The 27,516-nt window shown below is 37.7% G+C and overlaps 2 protein-coding genes across 2 annotated transcripts in view; both read right to left on the bottom strand.

The window, feature by feature from the left end:
- LOC146146525 (uncharacterized) overlaps positions 1 to 27,516 on the bottom strand; it is a 34,423-nt gene that overhangs the window by 2,659 nt on the left and 4,248 nt on the right. Inside the window, exons 7-33 of the mRNA XM_083386838.1 lie at positions 27,049 to 27,200; positions 26,553 to 26,697; positions 25,761 to 25,900; positions 24,965 to 25,254; positions 24,356 to 24,489; positions 23,807 to 23,924; positions 23,252 to 23,364; positions 21,992 to 22,185; positions 20,529 to 20,680; positions 19,911 to 20,022; positions 11,886 to 12,041; positions 11,374 to 11,497; positions 10,327 to 10,504; positions 9,359 to 9,547; positions 8,362 to 8,532; positions 6,880 to 7,010; positions 6,494 to 6,682; positions 5,925 to 5,974; positions 5,453 to 5,569; positions 5,007 to 5,056; positions 4,560 to 4,701; positions 3,969 to 4,029; positions 3,229 to 3,365; positions 2,652 to 2,808; positions 1,559 to 1,646; positions 1,027 to 1,132; positions 591 to 645 (exon numbers count right to left, since the gene is read on the bottom strand). Of these exons, the coding sequence (XP_083242964.1) occupies positions 591 to 645; positions 1,027 to 1,132; positions 1,559 to 1,646; positions 2,652 to 2,808; positions 3,229 to 3,365; positions 3,969 to 4,029; positions 4,560 to 4,701; positions 5,007 to 5,056; positions 5,453 to 5,569; positions 5,925 to 5,974; positions 6,494 to 6,682; positions 6,880 to 7,010; positions 8,362 to 8,532; positions 9,359 to 9,547; positions 10,327 to 10,504; positions 11,374 to 11,497; positions 11,886 to 12,041; positions 19,911 to 20,022; positions 20,529 to 20,680; positions 21,992 to 22,185; positions 23,252 to 23,364; positions 23,807 to 23,924; positions 24,356 to 24,489; positions 24,965 to 25,254; positions 25,761 to 25,900; positions 26,553 to 26,697; positions 27,049 to 27,200 (3,651 nt within the window). The remainder of the gene's footprint in view (positions 1 to 590; positions 646 to 1,026; positions 1,133 to 1,558; positions 1,647 to 2,651; positions 2,809 to 3,228; positions 3,366 to 3,968; positions 4,030 to 4,559; positions 4,702 to 5,006; positions 5,057 to 5,452; positions 5,570 to 5,924; positions 5,975 to 6,493; positions 6,683 to 6,879; positions 7,011 to 8,361; positions 8,533 to 9,358; positions 9,548 to 10,326; positions 10,505 to 11,373; positions 11,498 to 11,885; positions 12,042 to 19,910; positions 20,023 to 20,528; positions 20,681 to 21,991; positions 22,186 to 23,251; positions 23,365 to 23,806; positions 23,925 to 24,355; positions 24,490 to 24,964; positions 25,255 to 25,760; positions 25,901 to 26,552; positions 26,698 to 27,048; positions 27,201 to 27,516) is intronic.
- On the bottom strand, positions 14,081 to 15,073 carry LOC146146526 (uncharacterized). The gene has a single exon (XM_083388474.1). The coding sequence runs from the start codon at positions 15,071 to 15,073 to the stop codon at positions 14,081 to 14,083; it is 993 nt and encodes a 330-aa protein (XP_083244600.1).

Below are 27,516 nucleotides of genomic sequence, written 5' to 3'. Positions count from 1 at the left end.
GTAGGAAAATTATTCCAAAGTTTTTGTTTTGTTATGGCTTCTTTAACCATATGAGTTTATAATTTAAAAACATGTTTAAATCTTTTGAAATAAAAAATAGGCGAATAGATTATACCAACATTAAACTAAATATTAAAAAAATACGTAAATCATCTAAATAATCCCATTCCAAAATAAAAATTAGATCGTTCGATGTGGTTATCAAATGACGTAAGTAGCCACGCCTGGCAAATATAACGTGCACAACTATTTGGGGGATTACGGGGTGTTTGACGTAATTTGACCCCCAGGACACGAGACACTAGTTTTGACCCAAAGTGAGGAGAAATTACTTTTATCAGTTGAACGAAGCAGGTTTTGTTGAAAACACCGTTTTTTGAAAATTCCACTCAAAAAGAGCTAAATTGCTGTTATGGGATGTTTGCGGTTTACGCTTAAATATTGAATAAATTAGTTTTTTGTTTAATAAATCGGAGTCACGACATTGTTAGGTTTTTATATATTTTTGTTTGAATATAAATACATGTTATTATTATTGAAATAACGTGTTGTTATTTGAATTTATTTTCATTGTGACGTAACATTCGAACCTGTGTGGGTGTTCCTGGGCGTTATCTTCACACGGAGTCGTGATTCTTGGCTTCTCTGTAAAAAAAAACATTTTTATCTATTTAAGGCGGGCTTTAATTTTTTTTAATTAAAATAACGAGCGTAGCGTGTTTTTAAAAAGTCATCAATTTTTAAATACTTTATATCAGGTATATGTAACCTTTGTTCACTTTATTTTAATTGAAGAGTAAGTAAAATAATTTTTTTTTGCTTTTAGTCAAATGAGCAATTATTCGCGTTTGATTTTTCTGTCAAAATTCATTAAGTTGGTTTGCCATCGAAGTACTTTTAGGTGTTTCAGTTTGTTGCGTTAATTCTACTCACTTAAAATTAGTACCCGAGGCATTTAAAAATGTCTTGTTTATTTACATTTTTGTGTAAAGTTTATATTTTGGTTTCTTATTGTTCAAACCTTACCTCTGCTTGGTGACGCAAGTAGTGACGTCAGTTTATCGTAATTGCTTTCGTCATTCGTCTTGTGATGACGTTGTCCGGGGATTGGGGCGCTGGGCCGCTCAAGGTTCTGAAGTTAAAAATATATATGTTTGAGTAAGGTAATCAGGTGGCACTATATGAAGACAAATTGTATAAATTTGCGACAAGTTTGCACAACTGTGCCTTTTCAGGTTAAAGAGGGAAATATTTTAGTAGCGATATTTCAAGAGAAAAAAAACATGTTTTAAAGAAAAGTGTTTATTGTGGTTCAGCGTTTACCAACAGTAAAACTATTAACTAATATATACCTTGAAAACTAAAATATTTCGGGTAAATTTTAAATATTAAAATATTTCATCTCAGTATATTTGACTAGATTATTTAGATAGTAATGTCGTTTTCCCCAGAATTGCAATTTTTATGGATTTTATTTGTCGGCATTACGTTTGACAAAGAAATGTTTTCCTAATTCTCATGTTTTTCGTTAAATTTGTTTAGTTTTTTGCAAACTCACGTTCCAAGTGTCGATCAAACTTTGATTTCCAGCCGATGGTTTCGGTAAATTCTCATCTTCTTCCGACTTACTAGCGCCATCTCGCGGACTAAAAAAAGTACAAATTAAACCGCCAGCTGGTGGAAAAGAACTTTGAGATTGCCACTCTTGTATCAGCTAATGTAAAAAGCCTAAACTTCACAAAAACCGTTCGCGATCTGCCACGAAAACAATGTAATAATTTCAGCTGTGGTGAGTCATGCAAGCAGCGGTCTACATGTGGGAAGATATTTTTATTAACTTGTAGATTCAATTTTTAAATTGTTCTTCCGGGAGATATTTCTTGTCAAATTTTCTTTGTCAAATGTAGGGCAATGAATAATTGCAGAACAATTTCACAATTAACACAATGATTGACAGCAGCAACAGTATATTCAAACTTAGTTTGTATCTAATATAAACCTGACAAAGTAAACCAGACGTTAACATGGTTACAATGCCTTGGCCTGTTCCAGTTTGGCTGTTAACAAGATTTTAATGGATTTGGCGTGGTGTTCAGTTATTTCAGCCTTAGTATTAATAAACATCGTTTCCAAAGGTCGACATTCTTTTTCAAACATCGGATATCGGGAACCGGAATTAAACAAAAATTAACTTGATAATAAATGACAAAGTCAAAAAGTTCGGGTAAATTGACGTCATCTTGAAAACGACGTTTCGATACAAGGCCTTAGTGAAGTGCTTCTCAACCTTTTATGGTTTGCGACGCCGCTCAGAAATAATGCGGCACCCTACAAGATTTTTCCGTAGTTAAATCACTAGAATGCCACAATAAACGGAACTGGAACAACACACATCAACTCTACACAACGTAGGAAGTTAGATTTATTCCACTTTAATCTTACACAATATTTGTAAGAGTTAAGCAAAAATCAGATTCTTAAAGATTCCCAAATATTTCTCGGCACCCTTGAGCATTGGAAATGTCACCCCAGGGTGCCGCGGTTGGGAACCACTGTTCTAAAGGGCTTGGGGTATTTATCAAAGTACATACTGATCAGCGCCTAATGCACCTAAACACCAACTAAATTATCGGGCAACTTATCGGACTCACGAGGTGTTGGTCGATAGATCGGGTGATGTTTCACCGGATGTAACGTTTGAAAGGTCGATGCCGAGCAGGGATGTTACGACACCTAGTGCCAGGGATTCCACCATCTTCTCGACACTTTTCGACTTGGAAAGATCAACGAGAGTGTCGCTGGTCGATCCTGTGGAATAATATGGCATAATGAAAAACACAGCTGGTCTGGCAGTTGTATTTTATTGATTTGAAACCTAGTTTTTTACTTCGATATTTCACTCGAAGTCGGTACATTTCCCGTTATACTGTGTGCTGTTTGTTACAAGGAATGTGTTTTTATCAATGTGATGCTATTACCTGATGAGTTGTCGTATAAACAAAATCAACATCGTTTTTAAAAAATTGTTCTAGACAAAGGCACCATTACAAAAGGGTTCTATTTCAACAAATAATTTAAATTCTGACAAAAAACAAAGGTAGAGTGAAATTCCAGTCAAAAAATATACAACCGCTAAGCGACGCGCCGGAGGCGGAAACGCATCCCTCTGTGGCGACATCCCCAACTTAATTGGGTTTGCTTTGCCCATATGCTGTGTGATGTTTTCACCTGATGTGGGCATCTTCCCAGATACGACAGATTCGACGATCCTTGCTGCGAGATCGTCCAACACTTCGTTCATCTCATTCTTCCAATCCTCGTTCTTCGGTGGAGCGCTTCTCCCTGCCTTGCTCGGCTTCTTATCTCTGAGAAAAAATAGCGTCTATTGTGACGTAGTGAAATAGCGTCAATTGTGACGTGTGAAAATTGCGTCAATTGTGACGCAGTAAAATAGCGTCAATTGTGACGTGTGAAAATTGCGTCAATTGTGACGTAGTGAAATAACGTCAATTGTGACGTAGTATAATAGCGTCATTTGTGACGTGGGAAATATGCGTCTATTGTGACGTGTGAAATATGCGTCTATTGTGACGTAGTTAAAACGCGTCAATTGTGCTGAGTGAAATAAGCGTCAATTGTGACGTAGTAAAATAAGCGTTAATTGTGACGTAGTAAACTCGTGTTTATTGTACAGTACCTAAATCGCCACTGCTTAAATTCTTGGGTTTAGAGGAAAATCACTACTTCGAAGCTATTTGAACACTTTAGAACTCGTTGGTTTTTATGGACGTAAAATATTTCAAAATATTTTGTAAAAACAATGCACAAAATATTAGCGTTATAAAGGATCTGATTAAATTAGCACGGTTGAAAATTATTATAGACGGGATACAATGGCACGAATGTGGCGATGTATATATAAGTAGTATAAATCAAATGCTTGCTACATAGGCTGGGTTTGTACTTACAAGTTGAACTGGGTCCCGTACACTTTGATGGTTCTTGCATCTTTATCACTCGACCCAGACGCTGCAAAGTACAATCCGACATGTTTACCAAATTTATACGGCAACTCAAAAAGTTTCAAAGCTTCCTTTGAACATAACAATATTTATAGCGGCGTTTCTTCATTTTTATATTATAATATCTACGTTTCTAGATATGTGCGCACTAACCTGAATTCAATATCTATCAACTATGTAAACTCTTAGTAAGCCAAGAGATAAACTGGAATATTTGGTGAGCAAAGTTTTATACGCTGATTTATAGAGCGATAGGCTTTGTTTAATAGCTTTCATCATGTGATTTATATTTTATCCACAGTAGGTTGCCAAACTTTTTTCGAGCTTAACCCTCGCTGTTTGACAAATCTTCGCTATTCAAAGTTAACCACAGGAGGTAAGTAACAACCAACAGTTAAACACCGAGGCAACTTTGGGCCAAACAACCTGAAAAACATTGACATTGCTTGTTTGATCATAGTAATGACGTCATTGGGTATCGGAATAAAATGTCAATTTATTGGACACCCCTTAGTTACAACGATGAATGTTGCGAACCTTTACCAGTTTGTCCTCCACCGATCCGCCAACTCGCGAAGTTGGATTCGTAAGGACTCTTCCCGTGACCCTGGGACTTGCTTTTCGATGGCGTCTTCTGTTTCTTGGCTCCATTATTAGTGGAAGAAGGCAGGTTTTTGCTCTGAACATATGTGGCGAAAAAAAAATCTAAATAATTTCCTGTCCTTACTAATGGAAAAAAACAATTTTTATAACATAATGGTTGGAGGATTTACTTAGCTAAGCACATCCATGTTAAAAATGAATAAATAGTTATTCGAAGTGTTTAAATGTAAGCTATTTCTATATGGGCTTTGATAATCAATAATTTAGTCTGTACAACAACGTTAAAACATTGGTTTGATTTCTATTTACATTTTACATCTAAGTTTATTTCGTAAAGTTTGTGGCAATATATAACATTTGTGCAAATGGCGACACACTCACATTTTCTTTCGACTCGGCTGAATTATTTTCATCGTCATTCACTTGATTCCCTGTTGAAAAACATTTCCTGATAATTAAAACACGACAGACACTTGGTTTATTCGCTTTGCAGCGATATTTGCTGAGGGCTTGCAAACTGGAAAGTGGCGCAACAAGTTTTGAGGTTCCCGGGCGAGACTAGATCAAAGTTTTACATCTTCATAAATTGTACATTGTTACCTTTTGAGATGCAAATTTAAAAAAAAGAAACACAGTCTCCACTGAGAAAAAAATTATCTTTTCTTTGTCGAGCATAAAATATTGCGAACATCTTTAAATAAATTAAAAAAAGCTTCAGACTAAAAAGTTTAGAAAGGCCTTTCTTATCCTATTATACCTTATTTAACGAACCCAAGCTCCAATTTTGCATTTCCTGGAAACTTCACTCAACATTAGGTTGATCTTACCTGCCTCTAGTGGTAATGCGGTCACGTTCTTTATGACGTCACAAGCAAGGGCGCTTATCGCCGAACTGACCGCGGATTGGCCGCTAGTGGTCGCTGAAGATGCGTTCTGTCGAATTTCTGTAAAAAAATATTTTCGGTGAAAAGTTTATAAATATTTCAGAAAAAGATAATTTTCTGTGAAAGTATAAAGAATAATAAAACAATAAAAATATATTAATTGACGAACTGGCAGCAATTAGTATGTTTAGTATTTTAAGTTTAACTCAGATGACTTTTGTTATTATAGTCTACTTAAAAAGTCAACAAGTTTTTTTTAATTTGTTAAATTTTTTTACGTCGCTCCGTTAAACCCATTCGTGCTAACCTTAAAGTTCGTAGGTAAAGTTTTTGTTGGAGAATCTGGTACAATTTAAAAGTAAAAAAAAAACGAAAGATCATTACGTTGAAAGCAGATTAAGCAACTTTAACTCACGTGTTTGTGCGACGTTAGCTTCTGCTTCTGCTGTGCCGTAAGATCCAGTGCTGAAGTAAAAAGTAATTTATTGTCGCTCTATTTACGGTGTTTTATGTTGATAGCATTACAAAACTAGCTAGAAGATACAGACAGACACACCCCGCTTCATGCCATGAGCAAGCCTAAAGTAAATTTTACTCACAGTTGAGTAAATTTTAAGTTAAAAATTGCAATATTTTTGTGATTTTATTTCTAATACACAAAAGGGCTTTAAAACGCTTGCCCAATTCATCAATATTAAATAATGAGAAAAAAGTGTGTTATACAGTTAATGTTTTTTGGTTTAAACATTTTAGGGGTAATATAAATGCAAATTATTAGGTCATTCTATATTTGTTTATATAATTTGTTTATCGAATGTAGGGTATAGTTTTATTTAAAATTCTTAAAAATATATTTCAAAAAAATTGAAAATTTGTTATGTTTTTTACACTAAAAAGTTTAAGAAACAGCGATATAGAAAGTCGCTGGCACAAAATGGCGTCAAAATGTTACCCAACAGGTTAAACAGGTTGAACAGGTTATACCTTGCTCTAGCGTCGATGAGACTTTTCACCAATGTAACGATCTCATTCTTAAGTTGATCCCGGTTTGTATTCCGGAGGTGATCAGTGTTCTTCTTCTCAATCTCCTCCAGGACTCGGTTTGAGATCGTGTCGATGACGATCTTGCTCACCCCGGAGCTAAGAGCACTCTCAAGCTCACTCATGGACGTTCTGAAGAAAAAGAGGAACAAAGAGGAGTAAATGAAGAGCAATCACGTATTATTGTTTTTTTATGATTAGGAATCCGTTTTCTTGTGTTATCTGCGCGCAAACATCTATAATTCTCTAAACTTCCCCTCAATCATGGTATAGTGCTACCACTTGTAATAGTACAATGCTTTGGAAACTCCTGGAATCAACTAACTTACTTCTCTTCGCCCAGTGTAACTCTCGCTATATGAGCGGCAAGCGAGCTCATCGCAGAATCGGCTGAACTCGGGTTGTTCACTTTACCGAGTGCTTCGTCCAAAGCTAAGGCTGCGATGTTCTCCGAAAGATCCTGAACAGAAGGTTTAAACAAAAATCTATACACACAGTTAGAGCGAGAGAAAAATTCCTATACCTACTCGCTTTTCAGGAAATATATTTCTAGCTATTCAGTCATTTTACGGACCTTGTAAGCTTAGTTCACTTTATCTCTTTGTGACGCTATATAGCAACAGGGCAATAGAACTAACTATCTTGGGCAGTAGGTTGGTCACCATAAATCCAGACCCACTTTGATATACTTTTCCGACATAAGGCGATACTAGGGTGGTATCGGTACTCGTCCGATACTAGGGTGGTATCGGTACTCGTCCGATACTAGGGTGGTATCGGTACTCGTCCGATACTAGGGTGGTATCGGTACTCGTCCGATACTAGGGTGGTATCGGTACTCGTCCGATACTAGGGTGGTATCGGTACTCGTCCGATACTAGGGTGGTATCGGTACTCGTCCGATACTAGGGTGGTATCGGTACTCGTCCGATACTAGGGTGGTATCGGTACTCGTCCGATACTAGGGTGGTATCGGTACTCGTCCGATACTAGGGTGGTATCGGTACTCGTCCGATACTAGGGTGGTATCGGTACTCGTCCGATACTAGGGTGGTATCGGTACTCGTCCGATACTAGGGTGGTATCGGTACTCGTCCGACACTAGGGTGGTATCGGTACTCGTCCGATACTAGGGTGGTATCGCTACTCGTCCGATACTAGGGTGGTATCGGTACTCGTCCGATATTAGGGTGGTATCGGTACTCGTCCGATACTAGGGTGGTATCGGTACTCGTCCGATATTAGGGTGGTATCGGTACTCGTCCGATACTAGGGTGGTATCGGTACTCGTCCGATACTAGGGTGGTATCGGTACTTGTCCGATACTAGGGTGGTATCGATACTCGTCCGATACTAGGGTGTTATCGGTACTCGTCCGATACTAGGGTGGTATCGATACTTGTCCGATACTAGGGTGGTATCGATACTCGTCCGATACTAGGGTGGTATCGATACTCGTCCGATACTAGGGTGTTATCGGTACTCGTCCGATACTAGGGTGGTATCGGTACTTGTCCGATACTAGGGTGGTATCGGTACTCGTCCGATACTAGGGTGTTATCAGTGCCGATAAAATTCCCCAATAAGGTATAGCCTATTTGTCTCGAAATATAGAAACTTAACAACTGGAGGGAACTTTTGAAGCCAAAGCAAATTGTAGCAAAATAACCTGTTTAATACGACATTTGCGGGAATTTGATTTCGTCTAATTTGTGTGTTTTACCTTGAGTTTATCGTATCGTATGGCTGTACTTTTTTATTAAAGTATGGTATATTTTCCGACTTTCTGATAAACTTTGTATGCTAGTTACCTTGATAGCGGAGTTTAGCGATGATTCTGACGAGGTGTTCAACATGCTGAAGTTGTTGAGAGTCTTGTTGCAAGTGTTGTGTTGGTCAAGTGCTTCCCGCAGCACCCGGGATGCAAGAATCTCTGTCCCGCTGTCCAGAGCAGACTCCGTGGAACTTCCAATATCGTGGCCCTTTGTACAAGGAGCGAACAATAAGTGAAAAATAATAATTTTTATGAGGACACATAACGTGTACCTAGCAAGTTTAACAACATTTTTTCGTAGTCCAGTTACTCTCAAACCTTTTAAGTTGTAAACCTTTTTGTGTTTGCTTAAAATAATAAAAATCACATCAATGTTGAAACATTGTTTATTGTACAGTTGTTGCTCTTACATTTAAATCAGCACACATACAAAGTACTTTCTAGACAAGCTGTCAAATGATTTAACGCCATTAAAAACCAAGGCACAAAATGTGGCCCGGTAAATAAGTGTTTGCAGCACGGCTTCAAACTTTTTTTGCGCCCCAGTGTAGGAACTACTGTTTAGTTTTTGCACAAGGATAATTTTGCCAATGTATAGCTAAAGTGTTTAACACTTTGTAATTACCTATAAGTAGTAGCATCACTATTTACCCATCCTTTCCTTGTACATGAACAGACAAACAACAACTTGTCGTAATTACGCAATTATGCATCTTAGTTTGATGAATGTATTGCAGCTCTACCATACAACACAGGCGAAATAATTCACTATCTACTCAGACGTAAATATACAGGGGTTATTCACTATATAACAAGAATGAAAAAATGTGTTTTTTTTTTAAATGACTTTGCCTGTAATAAAGTACGGTTGTCGGTTGTAATACAATTTGTCGCTAAACAGTCCCACCTGATTTCCCCGATTTAAAATAATAAGCATATTGTTTGATAAACATACAGCAACCGCACCGAACTAAACACACTAAGAAACAACTTGTATGTTCTCGCTTCCAAACGACAACCATCGTCAAACTTACCTTATCCAGCGCTTCGGCTGTAATTTCACTCGCAATGTGATCGATTCCCGAGCTTAGAGCTGACGCGTTGCTCAAGTTTTCAGCTCTTGCTAACACTTCATCAGCTAACTCATCCACAAGCAGGTCGATGCCAGAACTAAGCGCAGACTGTGTGTCGCTGTTCACTGTAGCCGTCTTGTTAATCGTCTCCTGATTGGAGATATAGCAGCGATTACAAGGGTATTTCTACAGTATCTGTTAATTGACCGAGTAACGAGCCAAATAACACGTAATCTGTTACGGATAACGGCGCCATTTATTTCGTTTATTTCGACAAATATATTTATAAAAACATTATTTACGCAATGGAAACCCGCATTACTTGAAATGAAACGTAATTTTTCCACAGCAGTTTAAAATGACCAGAGTTCAAACAATAAGTCGAACGAGGCTATAAAAACTGCGGTAAAACAATTAACTTGCTAACTTGGACATTTCAGGTCATTTCCTGTTGCACTATGTTGGTGTGTGTAAGCCACGAACAACATACTGAAGGAAAACTAAATGGAAGCTCTTGCGGCACATTATTGTATCCGAAGTTTCGACTACTTTCAAAGGAGGCTTCTTTTCATTTTATGCTGGCGATGGGTTGACCCGTGAACTTTTTCGCAGAAACTATTATAAAGAGCCTCCTTGCCCCACCGTCAATTTTTTCGCATTTTTGGGAAAACTGTGATTGCTTAAGGGTGCTAAGAAATAATTCTTTCAAAATCTAGTTGAGTTTTGTTCTTGTTTTATTATTAATAATCATGTTTTTACGAATACCCGCATTAAAACATTTCAACATCTGTTTCCAAATCACACTTTTAACAAAAAAATTCTCACACGAAAAGCGTGGATTAAAACAATGCCTATGTTAAAGTCTGTAGCTCGAAATTTGCTTTAAATGCAATTCGCTCTATACAACTCCCAAGACATTTTGTTGATACCTGTACAACGGTGTCGGCCAATCTTCTCACTGCATTCTCGAGTGAAGTAGAAGATAGTTGTGATGAGGATGAATGATCAACTCCTCCTGCTGTGATGGCTTGCTCCGTGAGAGCGACAGCAAGCTCGTTGATCCCGGAGGAGATCGCGGAAGATGTGCATCGGGATGGGACGATCTTCCTGAATATGAAGATGTACGATAATATCGGATCGGAGCCGATAACCGATACTAGGCAGTATTTTAACAACGCTTTCAATGGACGTTATTTGTCTCATGTCAGGGCAAATTAAGAGCTAAAAACTATGTTCAACTAATATTTAAAATCCTATACGTTAACTTGGTAGCAGATCGGCAGCGATGTCATCCCGGTATCGGACGAGTACATACTACCATTTAGTATCGGGTATCGTCCCCGATCCGATATTATCGGACACCAATAGTTAGCGATTTTTTTTTGACCAAAGTTACAAAGGAACAATTTATAAAAAGTATTAGTTAAAGATAAAGTTTTTAGCAACAAACAATTTACCCTGAGGTGAGCTGAAGTTTCTACATTAAATTAGTATCGGGTATCGGCTCCGATCCGATATTATCGGACGAGTACCGATACTACCACTCGGTATCGGGTATCGGCTCCGATCCGATATTATCGGACGAGTACCGATACTACCACTTGGTATCAGGTATCGGCTCTCGGCTCTGGTCCGATAATTTTTAACATATCTATTTAAACCCGACACCATGGATTTAATCATGCCATGTTTCAAGTATTTACCTGATTCAAGTTATAATTGTTAGCAGAGCATTACGACTATGTGTAGTGACCACATGGGAAAATATGTTTTTTCACATTATTCACTTTCTACAGTTTTAAACAAGTGGCTTAAGCCTATAGGTCAAACATAAGCACAACATATCTGTTAGTTACTTTGTAATGGCCCGACTGCGCCGCAACATAACGGTTTGCGTACTTGTGCGCAACTCCGGTGTTATTAAATATATAAGTATGTTAGCCACACAAATAATAAATAATCACTCTGTCACTTACTTTGTAACGACCCGGCTGAGCCGCTTAATATCTTCTTCCCTCAGTGATTTGAACACTTCCCTGGGTGCCTCGTTGAGAGCTTGCAGGTTCAGGATCTTGTGGATTTCTTGCTCAGCTCTTGATCCTGTGAGTTAATACAAATGAAAAAAATAATATCTCGCTGTTAAGCAATAGGGTGAAGCCACATTGAGGGTCCAAGTCGTCTGACCAGTGGAATTATATCATTATACACTGAGACAATGGAAAGTAATATGTTTGGGTTTAAATAAGTTGCAATACTTTTTTTCAATAGACCTTATTCAACACTTTTCAGTAAAAAAATTCGTCAAATTGTTAGAAGTTTAAATGACATAACCTGCGTGTCGAAACGTCCTAGTCAAGATGTTGCCGATCTACTCGACCTTTGTGGCTTTGCTATTTATTATCAAAGCTGTTTATTATCAAGCTAGATTACAGATCCGTGCATAGTGTGGTCAAGTATATTTAAAACTATAGCTTTTATTTCCACTCACTGCTGTCTTCTCTTCTCTGATTGGTCAAATCAACATCCGGAGGTAGGAACTTCTTGAGTCGGAGCATCGAAGTTATTATCTCAGCTGTTATTTCGGTGATCTTTAGCTCCCTCCCCTGGCTGCTCATAGAACTGTAACTGCTCGAAGCTGAAGTTCCTGAAATAATATGTCAAGTTTGGAAATCGAGTTTTGCACGCAATCTTATACATGAGGGTGGGAAGTTAAAGTTCCTGAAAATTTCAAGTTGATAAGTTAAATATTAATTAACCAAGATTTCTCCGTTAGAGTTTTGTATGCAAGGATAGGAAGCTACTTTTGGTGAAAAGTACTGGTTTGCATTTTGAACTAAAAGCTTTAATGTCAGGCAATTTTGTTTTTTAAAGATTCCGGTAAAGTTTTTTTGGCCTAAATTAAATGCTTCTAAAGGTCAAAAATTGGCCGCAAACCCCTAAAGGCGGAATGAGTTTGCAGCCTTACAAAGCAGCAAGCATTAAAACAGGAATTGGAACGGTAGTTTTCTTAAACGTTAATTTCATGCGATTTATGGATAAACCATTTTTTTTCTGGACGACAATACGCCCAGGAAACAAATTTAATAAAAGTCTATTGGGAATAAATCCAATTGAAATTACTTTTTATTTTTTTTATTATTTTTTTTAATCAACTAATAAAATATGTATAGAGTTTAATTTTAATAGGGTTTCAAACCTCGAGTATTTCTTGCTTATTTTAAAACTGTACATCAATTACTGTTAACTGATCCCCACTTTTTTATAATTATTAGTATAATTATGCCTCAAGTGAACATTCTGTGAATATACTAAATATTTCATATAGGCTTCCCAACAAGCTTAGCATTCTGTCAGTTTCAACGTAAACACAGACGTCAGTTTTAAGTTTAGGAACTTTATTACAAATCGTAAAAGTTGTTTGTGCACAGTGCGAGAAATATAACCCAAAACATGCAAATATTGCAGGTTAAACGTAACCGCAACAAAAATATGAAACAAATTCGTACAAACGCGATAAGAAAACGAAAATAAAAAAACACGTTATGGAACTGACATAATTTATATATTCAAAACCAATGTTTATACGAAGATACACGTTATTTATTTTTTAAACGGCTCCCTTTGTAAACTATTAAAGAAAATAACTCTATAGCAGAAAACCGGTTAATTTTTAAAGGAGTTTGTATTATGGAAATATGTGCTGGGGGTTTAGTCCCTACACCTCTGGTAATGTTGACCTAATAAGGTGAAATAAGCATAATTTAAAAATTATAAATGCCATAGTTTATACAAGGGACCGTTGGCTGACACTAAGGTCGCTAACATGTAATGTTGTGTTGAGTTGAGTATAATAAAATAACGCACTAGTGGCCATTAGGCAATGTCAATTTTGGAACAAAAATGGGTGCGACAGAAGCAAAAATTGGTTAAAATGGACGAACAATTTCATCATATTCGTTACTCGTCCATGTCAAGTGTATGCAACTTCCCTAGTTTATGCAATTCACGTAACAGTTTTATGTTACTCTCCTGGGAGTATTCCACGCGTATTTTTACACAAATGGGCAACTTAACGTTTGAGGTAAACGGGAAAACATAATTGGCAACTAAAAGATGACAAAAATGGCATTTTACGCTGTTAGCCATAAACTGGTCAAACATAGTAAAGGGCAGTGAACTGGAAATAGGAAAAATAATAACAAAATGGGATGTGAAACAGGAAGGATGGACAGTTTTATTGTCGGTGTTGGAAGTAGGGTATGGTTGGAAATATAACTACGGAAATACCGATATATAATGTCTGTTTTTCAAACAGGACACCACGATATTACATCATGACACCAGGCTATAGTAATTGATTCATGATGAACATTTAAAAGCATTTATACTTTAAACTAATTGCAATGTTCCAACGCCATAATTCTACTTATTTTTTGTCGGGCGTGCAACGTAGCCTTGTGGCGTCATAAAATACCCGTCTATAGTCACAACCACACCACATTACAAAGAGAGTGTAACAAAATATAATAAAAAGCTCATCACAACAAACTGAAATTTTCACAGCACTTAGTTTCAGAGAAGTGTTACTTTCACACCGATTCACTCGTTATTTTCACAACTAACTGGTCTGTACTTTCACAACGAGTCGCTACCCTAGTAGAAAAGCGCGCCAATGGGTTATTTTCACACCGAGTCGATGACGATTTCTCTCGTTTGAGACAATTCGGTGACGTGTACGGTCGCAGAACAGGGGAATAACCTTTGCCGCCAGTTTGCAGTCGTGCAGACGATTGAGAGCGTGTTTACGATGAGATCTGCGTGAACGATCAGCGACCAGTAGCTGTTAGGAGCGTACAAGAAACAGCAGATTGCAACTGTGCTGAAGAGAAGCGCTGAAATAACACAAACTGCCGAACAGACCATTAACCTTCGCACCAAGGGCAGCAGGTCGATGTTCCTTCCCGGGGAATGGAGCCGCAAATCCCCGCAGATTTGCACCGATATCCCTGATGCTCTTGTGAGTGGGTAAAGTATGAGCATTAGCAGGAGGATTTGAAATGCGATGTAGCTTGCCGCGAGCACAACTAGCGATGTTACAGCTGGGAAGGAGTGGCCTTCCTTCAGGTCGATAATGCACCCGTAATGCGTGCTGCGAAGTTCGTAGCTGAACGTGAGGATAAACACTGTGGCTATGAGCGCAGAGTAGACCCCGAAGATGGTGAATCCGCTCACACATCTCATGGTGCGGCTGTTGCATCTCCGGAGCAGAGGGTCAGTGTAGAAAGTCCGCTGTCTCCACCACAGGAGAGTGTATGTGCTGAGCGATCCGACCGTGTAGAAGAGCGCCACCAGGAGCGTGTACAAAGAGCACCACATATCCGACGACTTTCCAAGCCTCAGCTCCAACTGTTCCGATAAACAGCTGAGGAAAGCTGCGATTGAGGACACCAAGTGAAGTTTATTGACGCGGCTCTTCTCGCTCCATTTCTTCCTCCATTCGTAAAAAGCAAGCACAACAACCAAGTATCCCGACAACACTGTGAGTACAATGGCCAGTGCGTTGCCCAGAGGCTCCATCTGAAGTCCCGGGGGAAGATCTGTGACGTCACTCAGGTTGGGGAATCCCCCAGATTGTGACGTCACCCTTGTTACGGCGGTCGTGAGGTTCGTTGCCATGGTGACGCGACCCTAAAGCGCCCTAAATGTTTCTAAGGCTGTTTAAAAACGAAAGGAAAGTCGATTATGATCAAAGAATTGGCTTTCAGAGAAAGTTTAATTAAAAGCAAAAACATTGAACAAAGGTTTAAACTAAAAATAGACAAAAATGTTTGAGCATTTTGCGATTACAAGCGCTGCTGGGAAAGACGTCCAGCAATCATGGAATCCCTGACGTCACTTAATACGTGATTAGGAATATCTTGTTATAGCGTAAACAGTATATCATACTCGTTTATAAAACCGTCTTAATCGCAAAATGGTATTTTTAACGAATTAAATAAACGCATTATCAATCCAGTGTTAAGGGTCAAACCAACAGCCGTTTGTCGCAACAAATATATAAACATTGCAGGGCATTTTGCGTAAATCAACAAGGTAATAAAATATTTTTTCGAAACCGACAGTGACACCTACTGTAGCTGCAACAGATTATCAGCACGAAAAGTGTGCGCCCCTGTTTCAATTCTCCCCAATCATTTGCGGAAACAATTGATTTCCAAAACACGCCACTTCCCTGGCTACAGTCAGCTGTAAATTACAGCAACCTTATAAACATGGGGCTGGGAAAGCAGTGACACCAAGACAACCATAACAAAAACCAACCGGGCCCGTATTTGGAAGTGTTATTCGAAAATGACTTAAGCCGCAGTTAAGACAGGCAAAGTACCTTGTCATATTGTGCACATCAGTCTAAGTCAAGTGATTTGCAAAGAAAAAGAAATGTTAATTATTAAAATTGGTGATCTAGTCCCAACATGGGCGACATTTTTATCAGCAAACAACCAAATGTAACTTATAGCAAGCAAACGTTTTAACAAGCAGAAATTAAGGTAAAAATATATCACATTTTACTAAAAATAATTTAAAAACACTCATCAATCGCTGCCGCAATAACATAAATTAAAGTCAAGTCATTTGAAAACAGCGATTTAGGTGAAGTCAAGTCAAGTCATTGAATTAAGACACTACAACACTGATATTTTGTGGCAATTTACATTGACGATTAAACCTACAACTTTTCCCACAACTTACAAGTTTTCCACTAAAGTAACACTGATGTTGTATGATATCGGGGTAGTTTAACTGTTTTAGTCAAAGAAGGGTCACAATAAAAAGAACCAAGCATTGTTCTCATTACAAACGGGATAATGTAGCAGCATGTGACAGCGAATAAGTATTTCTTGTACTTTCTAACTTTGATTGCGGCAGAAAAGTCAGAAGTTTATTTACTTTTATTTGAAATCATTGTCGTCATTTATTTGCGAGGACGACGAGATATCTTGTTTTATGAACATTTAGTTTGCAAGTTACATCAAATATTGCCATTTTGCCACTAAAGTGTACATAACATATGCTGCTCAACGGTGCGTGTGAACCATAAACATCGCTTGCATAAAGTGAATTCGAAAGACCTGCATAGATTCACTTTCAAGCAAAGCACTAGTGTCAGTTAATATTGACAAAAAAATTCTCGCATAAGATTCTAGTAAACAACATAAATATATCCTTAATCTATTTTACACCGGTGATTTTAATATCAACGTTGTTGCACACGTTTGTAGGCTATATCTAAGTTTCATTGACTTAATATATTGCATCACAGTCTTGACGTTACACGCCATCAGACATAAGTGCTTCATTCAATCATTTATCACCAAAGAATTTAACCAGAGATAAACATGGTGCCTATGAATAAGCTGATAAAAAAGTCTGTCATTTTATAGCTAATATGCAAAACTCTGGTCAACAATACATCCAGTAAGCTGTTGTCAGCATTTCAAACGGTCAATAGTCAAACGGGCAAAGTAGCAGCTATGGTCACTCGGTCAGCATCTCTGTTTCTAAATAAGTCCTAATCTTAACTGGACACGGAATTACAAAAAAGGATCGGACATTTCTAACAAAATGTGCCAAGAAATCCGTAAAACAGCATTGATACCGCTTCAGCCGCGGTCAAGCCAGCTTTGTGTGACAAGTGCTAAAAGTGTCCCGGCTCCAAATATAACTCCAACTAACAACAACTTTTCTGAACGACACAACTCACCGACAGAAGTGACAAGCTGCTGTCGTTTTACCGCCATTACTTTTCTCTATCCAAGCATCGCAACTAGCAGCCTGTCTCCCTTCTGGGCCTGTAGCAGCTCTGTCAGGCAAGACGTCCAGTTATTTTTAGACGTCCGCTCGCAGCGAGTAGAGCCAGCAATCTAAATCAAACGCGTTTCCACTTTTCCTCCCGCCCACTACTCACAGTAGAAGGGACGGGTTTGGTATCATTTGGTGAAAAACGCCGGTAACAGGTTCACTTGGTCTTCGTTTAAACCAGTGATTCTCAACCTGTGGGTCGCGACCCAAAATTGGGTCGTTGTTTGCTTTGGTTGGGTCACCGACTGCATAATCCACATGATTAGATTTACTACGATTGTTTTTTAGGAAGAATTTCCCAAAATTTGACAACATTACAAAGCTATACGAACATGGCTGATAATACCTAAATTCAAACTTAATGATGCTAATGTTCATTGTTTGGTTCTCTTACAAGAAGTCCATTGAATTGGTTTCTGCCGGTCTTAATTTACTAGCGTTTACTCTATAAACAATATATGTTTTGTTGACAAAACGAGCGGGTCAGCCGGTTTACAAGGATACTCGCTTTCCTTTTGATTACTTACATACGGTACATGTACGTGGGTGTCAAAAAACACATACGCATGTCTACGCTCGTGTATCTGCCGTGTGGTTAAACTGGGAGCTTTCGGGAAAGTTTTCCGAAAACTGTTCGTTGTCCAGCGGTAAAACATGTTTTTTATTGTTTTTTTGTTGAATCATATTGGTTTGCCTGTGCTTGTCATTTTTGTATAACGAATGCAAACAATAATTTGAGACGTTAAACTTTTAATATTATAAATTCATATTTGCAACCATAAAATAAGCCTGCTGTTTATGTAATAGTTTTCCTGTCAATCAAACGTTAAATTAAAGGTTCAAAAACGAAGTAAAATAAACCATAGGACGTATTTCTTAGCTGTAAAATACCCGGGCTTGGTATCCCCCGACCATACAAAAATCCGAGGAGCTGCTATAACGCCTACACCGCTGTAATCACTGCTCGTTATGGCCCGGAAAAGGAAATGTTTCGGTTTTACACACAGGGTTGTCTGGCTGTTACGACGCATTAACCCTACAGTGTACAATACCGACGAACACGCTCTAAATATTATGTAGGCCGACAAATTAAAAACGTTTTTTTACCATAGCAATTTTATTTAGAAGGAGATTAATTAAGGCCTTTTTGATCGACAAAAGCGACGTATACGGTTAAGGCTATACGGTTCAATCTGTCAAAAATGCTTAAAGTGCGTGGGATTTTACTATTTTAACCCGCCTATGATAACACAACACAAGCCATGGATGAGAATTTCAACACTGGTTGATCCTAAAGTCAGTTCCTGTGAGATCAAAGTCCGATCGAATCCAATGTACAGCGAGAAAATACTCCTTAAAATCTAAGGCCTAAATCTTCCTGGTGTATTATTGTTGAAATTTACCTTATGGTTGCTAAATTAAAAACAGTCGGTTGTTTTTTACCCAGTCTGCAACCGGTTTTTTTTTTGCTGTTGCTAACAGCTGTGTAATATTTGTAATAAAATGGCCAATCAATTCGGTTGTTTTGTTTCTACCCCTTTTTGTAATATATGCCAGAGCATAGGCAAAATAACAAAGCTATTTTTCAAAATGCGAAATGTTCGTTAAAAAGACGCGCAAATTGTACATTTTTTGGGTAGAGCATTCGCCTCTAACGGGTTAATGGGACACAATTTCAATATAATGTTTTACTGTTTTGTTTACTCGCCCCGTGATAAACGTTTAGGTGGTTGGGTGTTAGTTTAACCTGTCTTATTAAGCCGCTATAGCCCCGTTAAAACAACAGCTTAAAAAGGTATATTTACATAATCAGTTATTTCAATAAAAATCGCTACTTAACCTGGGTTAACCTGAGTGTCAACATTGGAATGGAATTTGCCGTTGAAATGTGCAACATGATTTAAAGAATTCGATTTGGACGAACATGGATAAGGAAATCATAAAGAAAGTAAAAATCAGTTAAAGATCAAAATTCGATTCTATAAGCCTAAACAGTCCCGTAATCTATTTCTAATTCGAGGCGAATGGTCTTAATGAACGAAAAAGTAGAATTGATTGGTGAAGTAAGGTTAATGGCGTCCAACATGCCACAAGTCTATATCTATATATAAATGTGTGTGTTTATATGCACCCTTACAAACAGCAAAGACTGTTGTTTAATAATATCCCGCTCTAAATAGAAATGTCGCGGGTATCCGATGTGACTGACATTTCCCTTTCAAATGTCCGACGCTTAAAATATCTCACGGGAAAGTTTATAAAACCTACTTCTAGTTTCCTTTACCATGAATATGTTCCTAATTATGCATATCTGTTTTTATACATTAGGTTTCAAATACAATCAGATATGTTTTATATAAAAGATAAGGGCAATGTGTTAAAAAAATTCACTTTTATCAGCTTGTTTAAGGAATTGCTAATTGCATTTTATTGGCGGTGATATATAATGCATTTAATATTACAATTAGCTTTTAAAACTTGTCTGTGCTTCACTTTCTGTAAACATAACTAAAAAAGGTCCTTGTTTAGTTTTCTACGCATAAAATTAGCGACACGTATTTTCTTTACCGTTATTTTTTTAACAAACTTCTAAATTTGGACCATTTAATTCAAAAATGGTGATATATTTAAAAATGCCTAAAAAGTCACTGACCTTTTAGAACTGAATGAACGACGTTTAGCGCCAGTTTCGAAATTTTCTGTTCCAATTCGATTGTTACGTCACTGCCGAAAGTGCAAGTTGTCGAATCCCTTTCCAGCGCCAACTAGCGGATACATTAAAACACAAAAATGTTGCCTGAAAAAATTTACGTCGAGTTCTTACAAATTTATAACATTAAAGCTATGTCCGACCAAAGCAAGCCACAGTTTAAATATTTATGAAGTAGCTGAACGATTATTTCACAAACATTGGACACCGGCAGGGATAGTGACTTTTTTGAAGATTGGACGATTTTTATCCGTAAAAAAATAGAGGATACGCACGAAATTCATGACGTCATAAAAATTCATGACGTCATATAAGGTAAAGAGTTGAGTATTTAAATAGATCAGAATAATAAGTGGCCACTGCTAAGACTATTGGGAAATCTTTATCAATGTCTTCCGTAACTTTTTAACCAGCAGCATTGTTTTTATTTTCGAAGATAATTTGTACTTTTTTTATTTCTAACGAAATGTAATGATACAGAATAACGTAATATATACCTTGTCGAAAAATGGCCAATTTTTAATTTGAAATAATAATTCTGATCAATGTAGTATAACTTGCCTCTTTCATGAGCCTGCTCGATATTTCGTTCACCATCGGATCGCTCGAAGTGCCCACGATGGGGGCGTTTTCTGGGTGTGACACAAGCGTGGATAGCACCACGTGGTGCGCCAAAGAGCTCATGTCGGAAGATGAGATTCCGTCTGAAGTGTCTGCGAAAAAAAAACGAAACTTGTTAAGTTTGTTTTTACATGTTATTCTCTATAATACGACAGCAGTTTGTATGCCGTCTTTCGGGGATATTCTTCCGACTATTGGCTTTCACGCCCCCCAAAAAAATATGTCAAGTTTTTAACTATTTCGCTAAAATCCAAATCGCATTTTTTGTTAAAAGTTGTTTAAAACCTTTGTTAATACTGAAACATTGAAAATAAATACTAAGTTTAAAAAACAAGTTTATTCAGAGACTTAAGAACGGCTATTTAATAGTTAATTAAGTTCTAAAATGTACACATTTAGGGTAGGTATTAAAGGGCGTGAGTTCAAATTTCTAACTACCTCACTTTTTAAGGTAAGATGCTGCGTTTTTGATCATTTATGTTTGTTGAGTTTTCATCTTAAAACTAAACCAAAGTGGATTCGCTGCATTTGCTCGCGAATCTGAAACTCTTATATTAATTGAATATCGGATCAGCACCGATATCACCCTGGTATCGAGCAAGTACCGATAACAACACTTGGTTGAGGCTCCTAGGTGAGGGTCACAAAACTTTACACAGAGGGTTGGTACTGTAATGCCTGACCATCGCGCGACGGATATCAACTTTTTGTCGAACTTTATTAACTTCAATATCGTTAAACGAAGAAAATGTAAATAACTAAGCAATAAAAAACAGTAGCGAGCTTTAATGAATTCTCGTACAGTTTAATATTTCGCTAAAGTTTAGTTTTGAATTGCATCCAACAACATTTCATTAGCACTTCATCTTGATTAAAGAAATATGCTGCGTGTCGGGTTAATTAACTCAGCGGGCCGTAGGTGACCCTTGGCCTAGTTTCAAAGAGCCACACTTTGCGTACATAAAATAACAAGAATAGCACATTTCTTGCTCACTCCCACAAAGCGATCGCAGAAAGCGCGAAAAGAGTGAATTTATTTCGTTAAAAAGACAAAATTTTAATTTGGAAGGAGAAGCGACGCATTGAATGAAAGAATACACGTTTCTTGATATAATGTAATATATTAATGTTATTTGGGCATATTTTTGACGTTTATCTTGTTTTAAAAGTGTTACTAAAAAAATAGCCTGAGGCAAACAGTCTGAGTCAAAACCGGCAATACTCAATAACTTATAAGTAACCAAAAGAAATCGATACGGTACCTTTAATCAACGAAATTCTAAAAAAATGATAAGTGCAGCATGAACGTAAACGCCGCATATAACCGTGTTGGCCCAACCTGGCCTAGGGTGTCGGACCAGTACCTGGTTGGTGCATTGGGGATCCCTAACCTTGACACTCACCTATATCTGCGGCCATCGCTCGCGCCAATGAGCTGATTTTACGCTCCAGTGATTCGTGAGAGTCGTTACTCGAGCATGACGAGTCTGCTCGCATCGGGCTCAGTGAAGCGTGAACTTCCTCCACTGTTTCCACGGTAACAATCTCCTCGACAACCGATGACGCGAGGTTCGCAATCCGATATTCCATCTCCTCCCTGGTTGTGACGAAACAATGGGAGTATCATTATGACGCAACAAAACATGATTTAAAAATGTATATCCCTGGGTCCCATTTGTGACCGAACAATTGGTGTCTGTGATCACGTAAAACCACCGTTTGTCAACTAAAAAACCTAAGATTTGAGATCTTGTAAATGGAATTGTTGGAAACAAGTCATTTTAAAAAGTCCCAGTCAAGTCATTTTGAATAAATAACAAGTCAAGTGCCGGTCAAGGCCTTTTTATAAAACCAAACGTTGAACTATTAAAATTGGTAAACTCGCCCGCTTACGGAAAACAACCCAAAGATATTGCTTGCTCGTGTCCCGCAAGGAGGCCTCGGTTGAGAAACCCATTGATTAATTATTTTGTCAGCTTCTACGCATTTATTAAGAAAATGTGTATCTATCTTAAGGATGTAATAAGAATATCAAATCCCATACAGAAGTAGCTATTATCTTGAACGTTTCGAATAACTCTTTATTTATTTTCAACATAGAGAGAAGGTACTGATTGTAAATGTATATATAACGCTGAGGCAGACGTCAGAAAGGAAACGTGGAGAGATGCACTATCTAAACCTGGTGTGCGGCGATTAGAAGGTAGGTCGCCGATAGCAGATACCTATTTCTGTATGGGCTTTGATATTCTTATTACGTCTTACTACAACCTCCAACCATTATGCTCCAAAATATCTAAAGGATGTTGTTCGCAATATATATATTTGAAATTTGCATATCCAGAAGCAGAAAGTACTAATATTACAGATAGATGTAACACTGAATATAGATGTAACACATTTTTTAAAGCTTAAGTTAGTGCGTGTTTCCACAACAGAATCATATCCTCCAACAGAAATTTCTAAAATTTCATAATAGCTTGAGAAGCGAAACCGCTTCGAACAACAACCAGTCTGCAAGGTCTTGATTGTTGTTTGAAGAGTGTGATTCTCAAGCTATTATGATGTAACGCTTTGTGTGAAATTGAAACTTTTTATGCGACCAAGTTTCGTAAAGTCCTTCTGTAAAGTACCACCTATCCAATGAGAAAATATGAACCCACCTTGAAACGTGAAGTTCTGATGAGGTGGATTCGAACACTTGGTCAACCACTTTCTTCGCAAGACTCTTAATTGTGTCCATGAGGAGAAGTTGGGAGTCGGACTCGGTCAGTAGCTGGAGGGTGGAATAGAGGGGTTATAATCATGCTCGGTGTCCGATAATAATATCGCATCGTAGCCGATACCGGTATCGCTAGTCAAATAGGGCGACAATTAATTAAAGTGGGTTTTTCAGCTAACAAATGATTTTATGTCATGTTTCAAATCATATGATTTGCGATTTGTAAGCAATGGCTGTTTGCCAACTGCATCCAATACTTTACTTCGCTATAGCGAGTAATGTGAAATACTATTGTCTCCATGTTTATAGTGTCGAATAACAAATTTAAGAGCTGCGCGTAGCAACAATCCATTTCGACGAGGAAAACTACGTTACTGTTACAAATTACTAACCAATTTGTTTTAAAGTAAAGTGTTTTCATTAACCGTCAACTGAAATTAGTCACCAAAATGATTCAAGCCGATTCTGTTGAGGTTAACAACCCATTTTCTCTTACATTCATATCAAAGGAATCGCAACTTTCGTCCATAAACTTGACCATTCGTTGTTTGGGGGTGGGCGGTCGGTTGCTTTTGTGGTGGGGTAAGGGGATTTCCGTGTTGGATAAGATGAACCTTGTTACAACGAACGAACGTTAGGGTGGCGGAAAATGTTCATTTAATAGTCAATGCGGCATTGCAATGCTAAAATGTTAAACATTAAAATAATTAACGATTTTTTCCCCCAAAAGACTTTGTTTTTTAGGAAAACTCCGCGCATGTCGGCTAATGCATGACGGCCTGTCAAATAACCACGCCGATCCGCTTACAATTTATTTACCACGCAACAAAATAACTTGAAAGAAATACGCCACTACACAAAATACCGATGTTTAAATAACTTTAATTAAAAAAGCTTTTGAAGTTTATTTGTATTGTGACGTCAATTTCTGACATTAATTTTAAAAATTTCTTGCCTACTGTGGTCCACGCAAAGCCAAAAAATTTTAGGGGTCCGCGGTAAAAAAGTTTAGGAACCCCTGTTCTACGTGATCCACTCCACTCACCTGACGTTTGAATCCTTCTTCCCTGCTTTCACCGTCGTCTTCCCCTCATCCGTTGAAAGGTCCAGGAGTGGAGCAACTTGGTCTTCTTCCTCGTCCAACACAACACTGCAGATCTCACGCAGCGTCTCGATGATCTGACGTCATAAACATACAAGTGTCACGTCACATATACACGTCGATTTAATGGTTAATTGGCCCAACTAGGCTAAGTTTCTTTTACTGATTTTGAAAAACGCCTTTTATTTTAAAAAGCGTTAAACAATTTTTTGAGGGTTTTAAATAAATAATTAATATCGAATGAAAGAGAAAAAACATTTAAAATTCAAATGCGAAACCATTACTGGATTTACTGGTACAAGATTATTATATTTCAATTCATAATCCAACTATTTTTGTCGAAAAATTTGAAATTTGCAGAACACAGTATAAAAAATAATCAGCTTTTCAATAACCATAAGTATGCGTAAATGCGCAATAAAAAGTCTGAAAATTATAGCACATATGTTGAAAAATCAAATAGCTTTTCATAAAATCAATTAACGACGTCGGCAAGCATAACCGCGCAATAATGCCGCACCAACCATAACTTTATATCCATTTGTTCCTCACCTTTCCATCGGGGATCTTTTCCCCGGTTCTTTCTTCATACCTCCTCAACATCGGTATCAGAACATCCCTGCTGATCCTCACAGCTTGGTCCACCACCTCCTGTGACGCAACCTCCAGCTCTTGCGTCCTCACTATCACCTGCTCCACTAGGTGGCGTGCCCGCTCGCTGGTTATGACGTCATCACAAATGTGACGTGCTTGCTCGGAGAGGGAGAGCTTGGGGGGCGGCGGGGAACAGGGGTGGGCGTCACCCCCGGACATGTGCTCGTCACTGTTTGTGTCGTCATCACCTGTTGACGTAATGAATGGAATTTGAAGTCGAAGGGACAAAAAAGAGTAAAACCAAGTGGTCGTTTTACGGCGCAACAATGATTAGGGTCAAACAAAGTGCTTTAAGGATGAGCAAATTGTTTTGTTTTTTCCAAAAAGCGAAAAATGTAAAAGAACGGGACTTTCTGACAAACTTATTTGTTCGCACCTACATTTTAACTCAAAAGTGTGGTCTTGAACTCGAGGTAAAACGATCAGACTCAAAAGTCTTCAACAAAAAGTGAAAAGTTATTAAGTTTACGATTGCCTTAAGGCGAATTGATTTATGGCAGGAAATAACCAAGTAATTGAAATGCATCCAAGCTAAGAAAAGTATGTTTTCCATTATAAACTCTTTTAAACCTAGCGTTCGCAGTAGCGCAATTGACAACTCCGTTTTTCACAGAAAACTTAAAATTGTTTCTTTTGGTTGTCACAAAAAAAATGTAAACTATTTTAACTCAAGCTTTCGATCACGATAGCTTACTCGAAGATTCGCTTGATTCGCAACTTTCCCCGTCCCAGATTAACTCCAGTAAATCGTCAGGAACAACAGCACTATGGAATCCAAGAGAACTTAGGTCACTTTGTCCCCAGATGCCTTTTTTCTTCTTCTTCTTCTTTGACCTGTACGGTTGTAAAAACTATTAGTAATTTCTAATTAATTAATTACATATAAAACTGAAATAATGTTAGGTTGGCAAAACAAGAAAAGGGCAAACAAGGTTGACGGTTTGCAAGGAGGCGTACATGATACACAAATAATAACACAACATTACAAAGATTTAAATAAAATTGAATAGAAACGACTAATTTGTACAAATATTTAACAAATGTGTAGAAACAAACAAAATTGAACTCGAAATGTTGCCAAACATATAAAGTCGCGACCCTACAAGTAGACTTGGTTTAATTTTAAAGTGTTATAAACGTTACACATTTAGACTTTGTAACGCAACAATTTAATCCAAACACAATGACCCTGAGCTGAACATTAATTCGGGCTTCGGCCAATATTCTAAAGCAAGCAACGGGAAATTTTCGGTTTTTGTTTACTGTAAAACCTTAAGGGGAGTTGGCTGTCGGACTCCAGTTTATAAATATACTAGACGAAATACCTGGCGTTGCCCCGGTTAAATAGAATATTTACCGGTTATTGGTAAGACACTCGTAAATGACATAAATAATGCAAACATATTTTTTTAAATGTCATAACAAATAAATATATATATTTATCGCAGCCCTGATGTAAATTTATTTCATCCTCTTGTAATCTTACTTTTTCTTCTTCAACTGCGGTTCCTTCCGTTTAGGATAGATGCGATCGAACCCAGTCCAACCACGAGCCTTCAAACTTTCTTCGATCTTTCGGTTCCGCTCGTCTCGCGCTTGCTGGTGTTGCGTCATAATGGATTGAAAATCGCCTGAGAAGCGCATTTTGTTTTACAAGTGTATCGTCTTTCAATTAGCATTTGGCATTTTGTTTTCACAAAAAACCCTGCAAATATATGTATTTTGAATATCGTAACATTAAACATCATGTTGCAGTAAATTTACTAAAAATAACCTTTTTTAAAAGAAAGTTTTGTTCGAGAAGTGCGCACACTGCAACTTCCTCTGATGGTTTTCGATATTGCCACAAAACTAACTTTATAAAATTAAGCAGCAAATTTATGAGATTTTTTCTACTTCGAGCCACAAAAAGCACACTTTTACACAAGACACTCAACCAACCATGACCTGTTTTAACGGCTTATTTACACAAACGTCCTTACGATGCTGTCGTTTAAGCTTCTCCTCGAAATGCCTTTTCCAAAACTCGACGTTCTTTTGTCTGGTTTCAGCTTTTTCAGCGATAAGTTGGTGGAATTCTGCGACTTTAAGCAAATGGAATCGCTTCTTACGTTCGTACTTCTCAGTCAACTTCCTGTAAAACGACGTTTTGAAACAAAAATTCTCAAACTGTGTGCTATAAAACTTTTGGTCTTTGTAGAAAAAAACTTTAATACACATTCTTCATTAGAAAATCCATGTTAAGATATCTAACTATAGTGCATCGCCATGTATTTGGGAAAATGTCTAGTTGTGAGAGTGTTGTGTTGAAGAATTTCGGCGATTGTTTTAATTTGTTTGTTTTTGCTGTGCTTTTAGCTGAAACAACTGTAGGTGAGTCAGAATTTAAGCTTAGTGGCGTTTTGCCAACTGCTTTCTGATGTTTTGTTACAAAATCTTGTTTTATTGCA

This window comes from Ascidiella aspersa, chromosome 4 (genome assembly GCF_963924565.1).
Source record: "Ascidiella aspersa chromosome 4, kaAscAspe10.2, whole genome shotgun sequence".
Classification (NCBI taxonomy): domain Eukaryota; kingdom Metazoa; phylum Chordata; class Ascidiacea; order Phlebobranchia; family Ascidiidae; genus Ascidiella; species Ascidiella aspersa.
The sequence above is the reverse complement of the archived record's forward strand: the minus strand, read 5'-3'. Positions and strand labels throughout refer to the sequence as shown.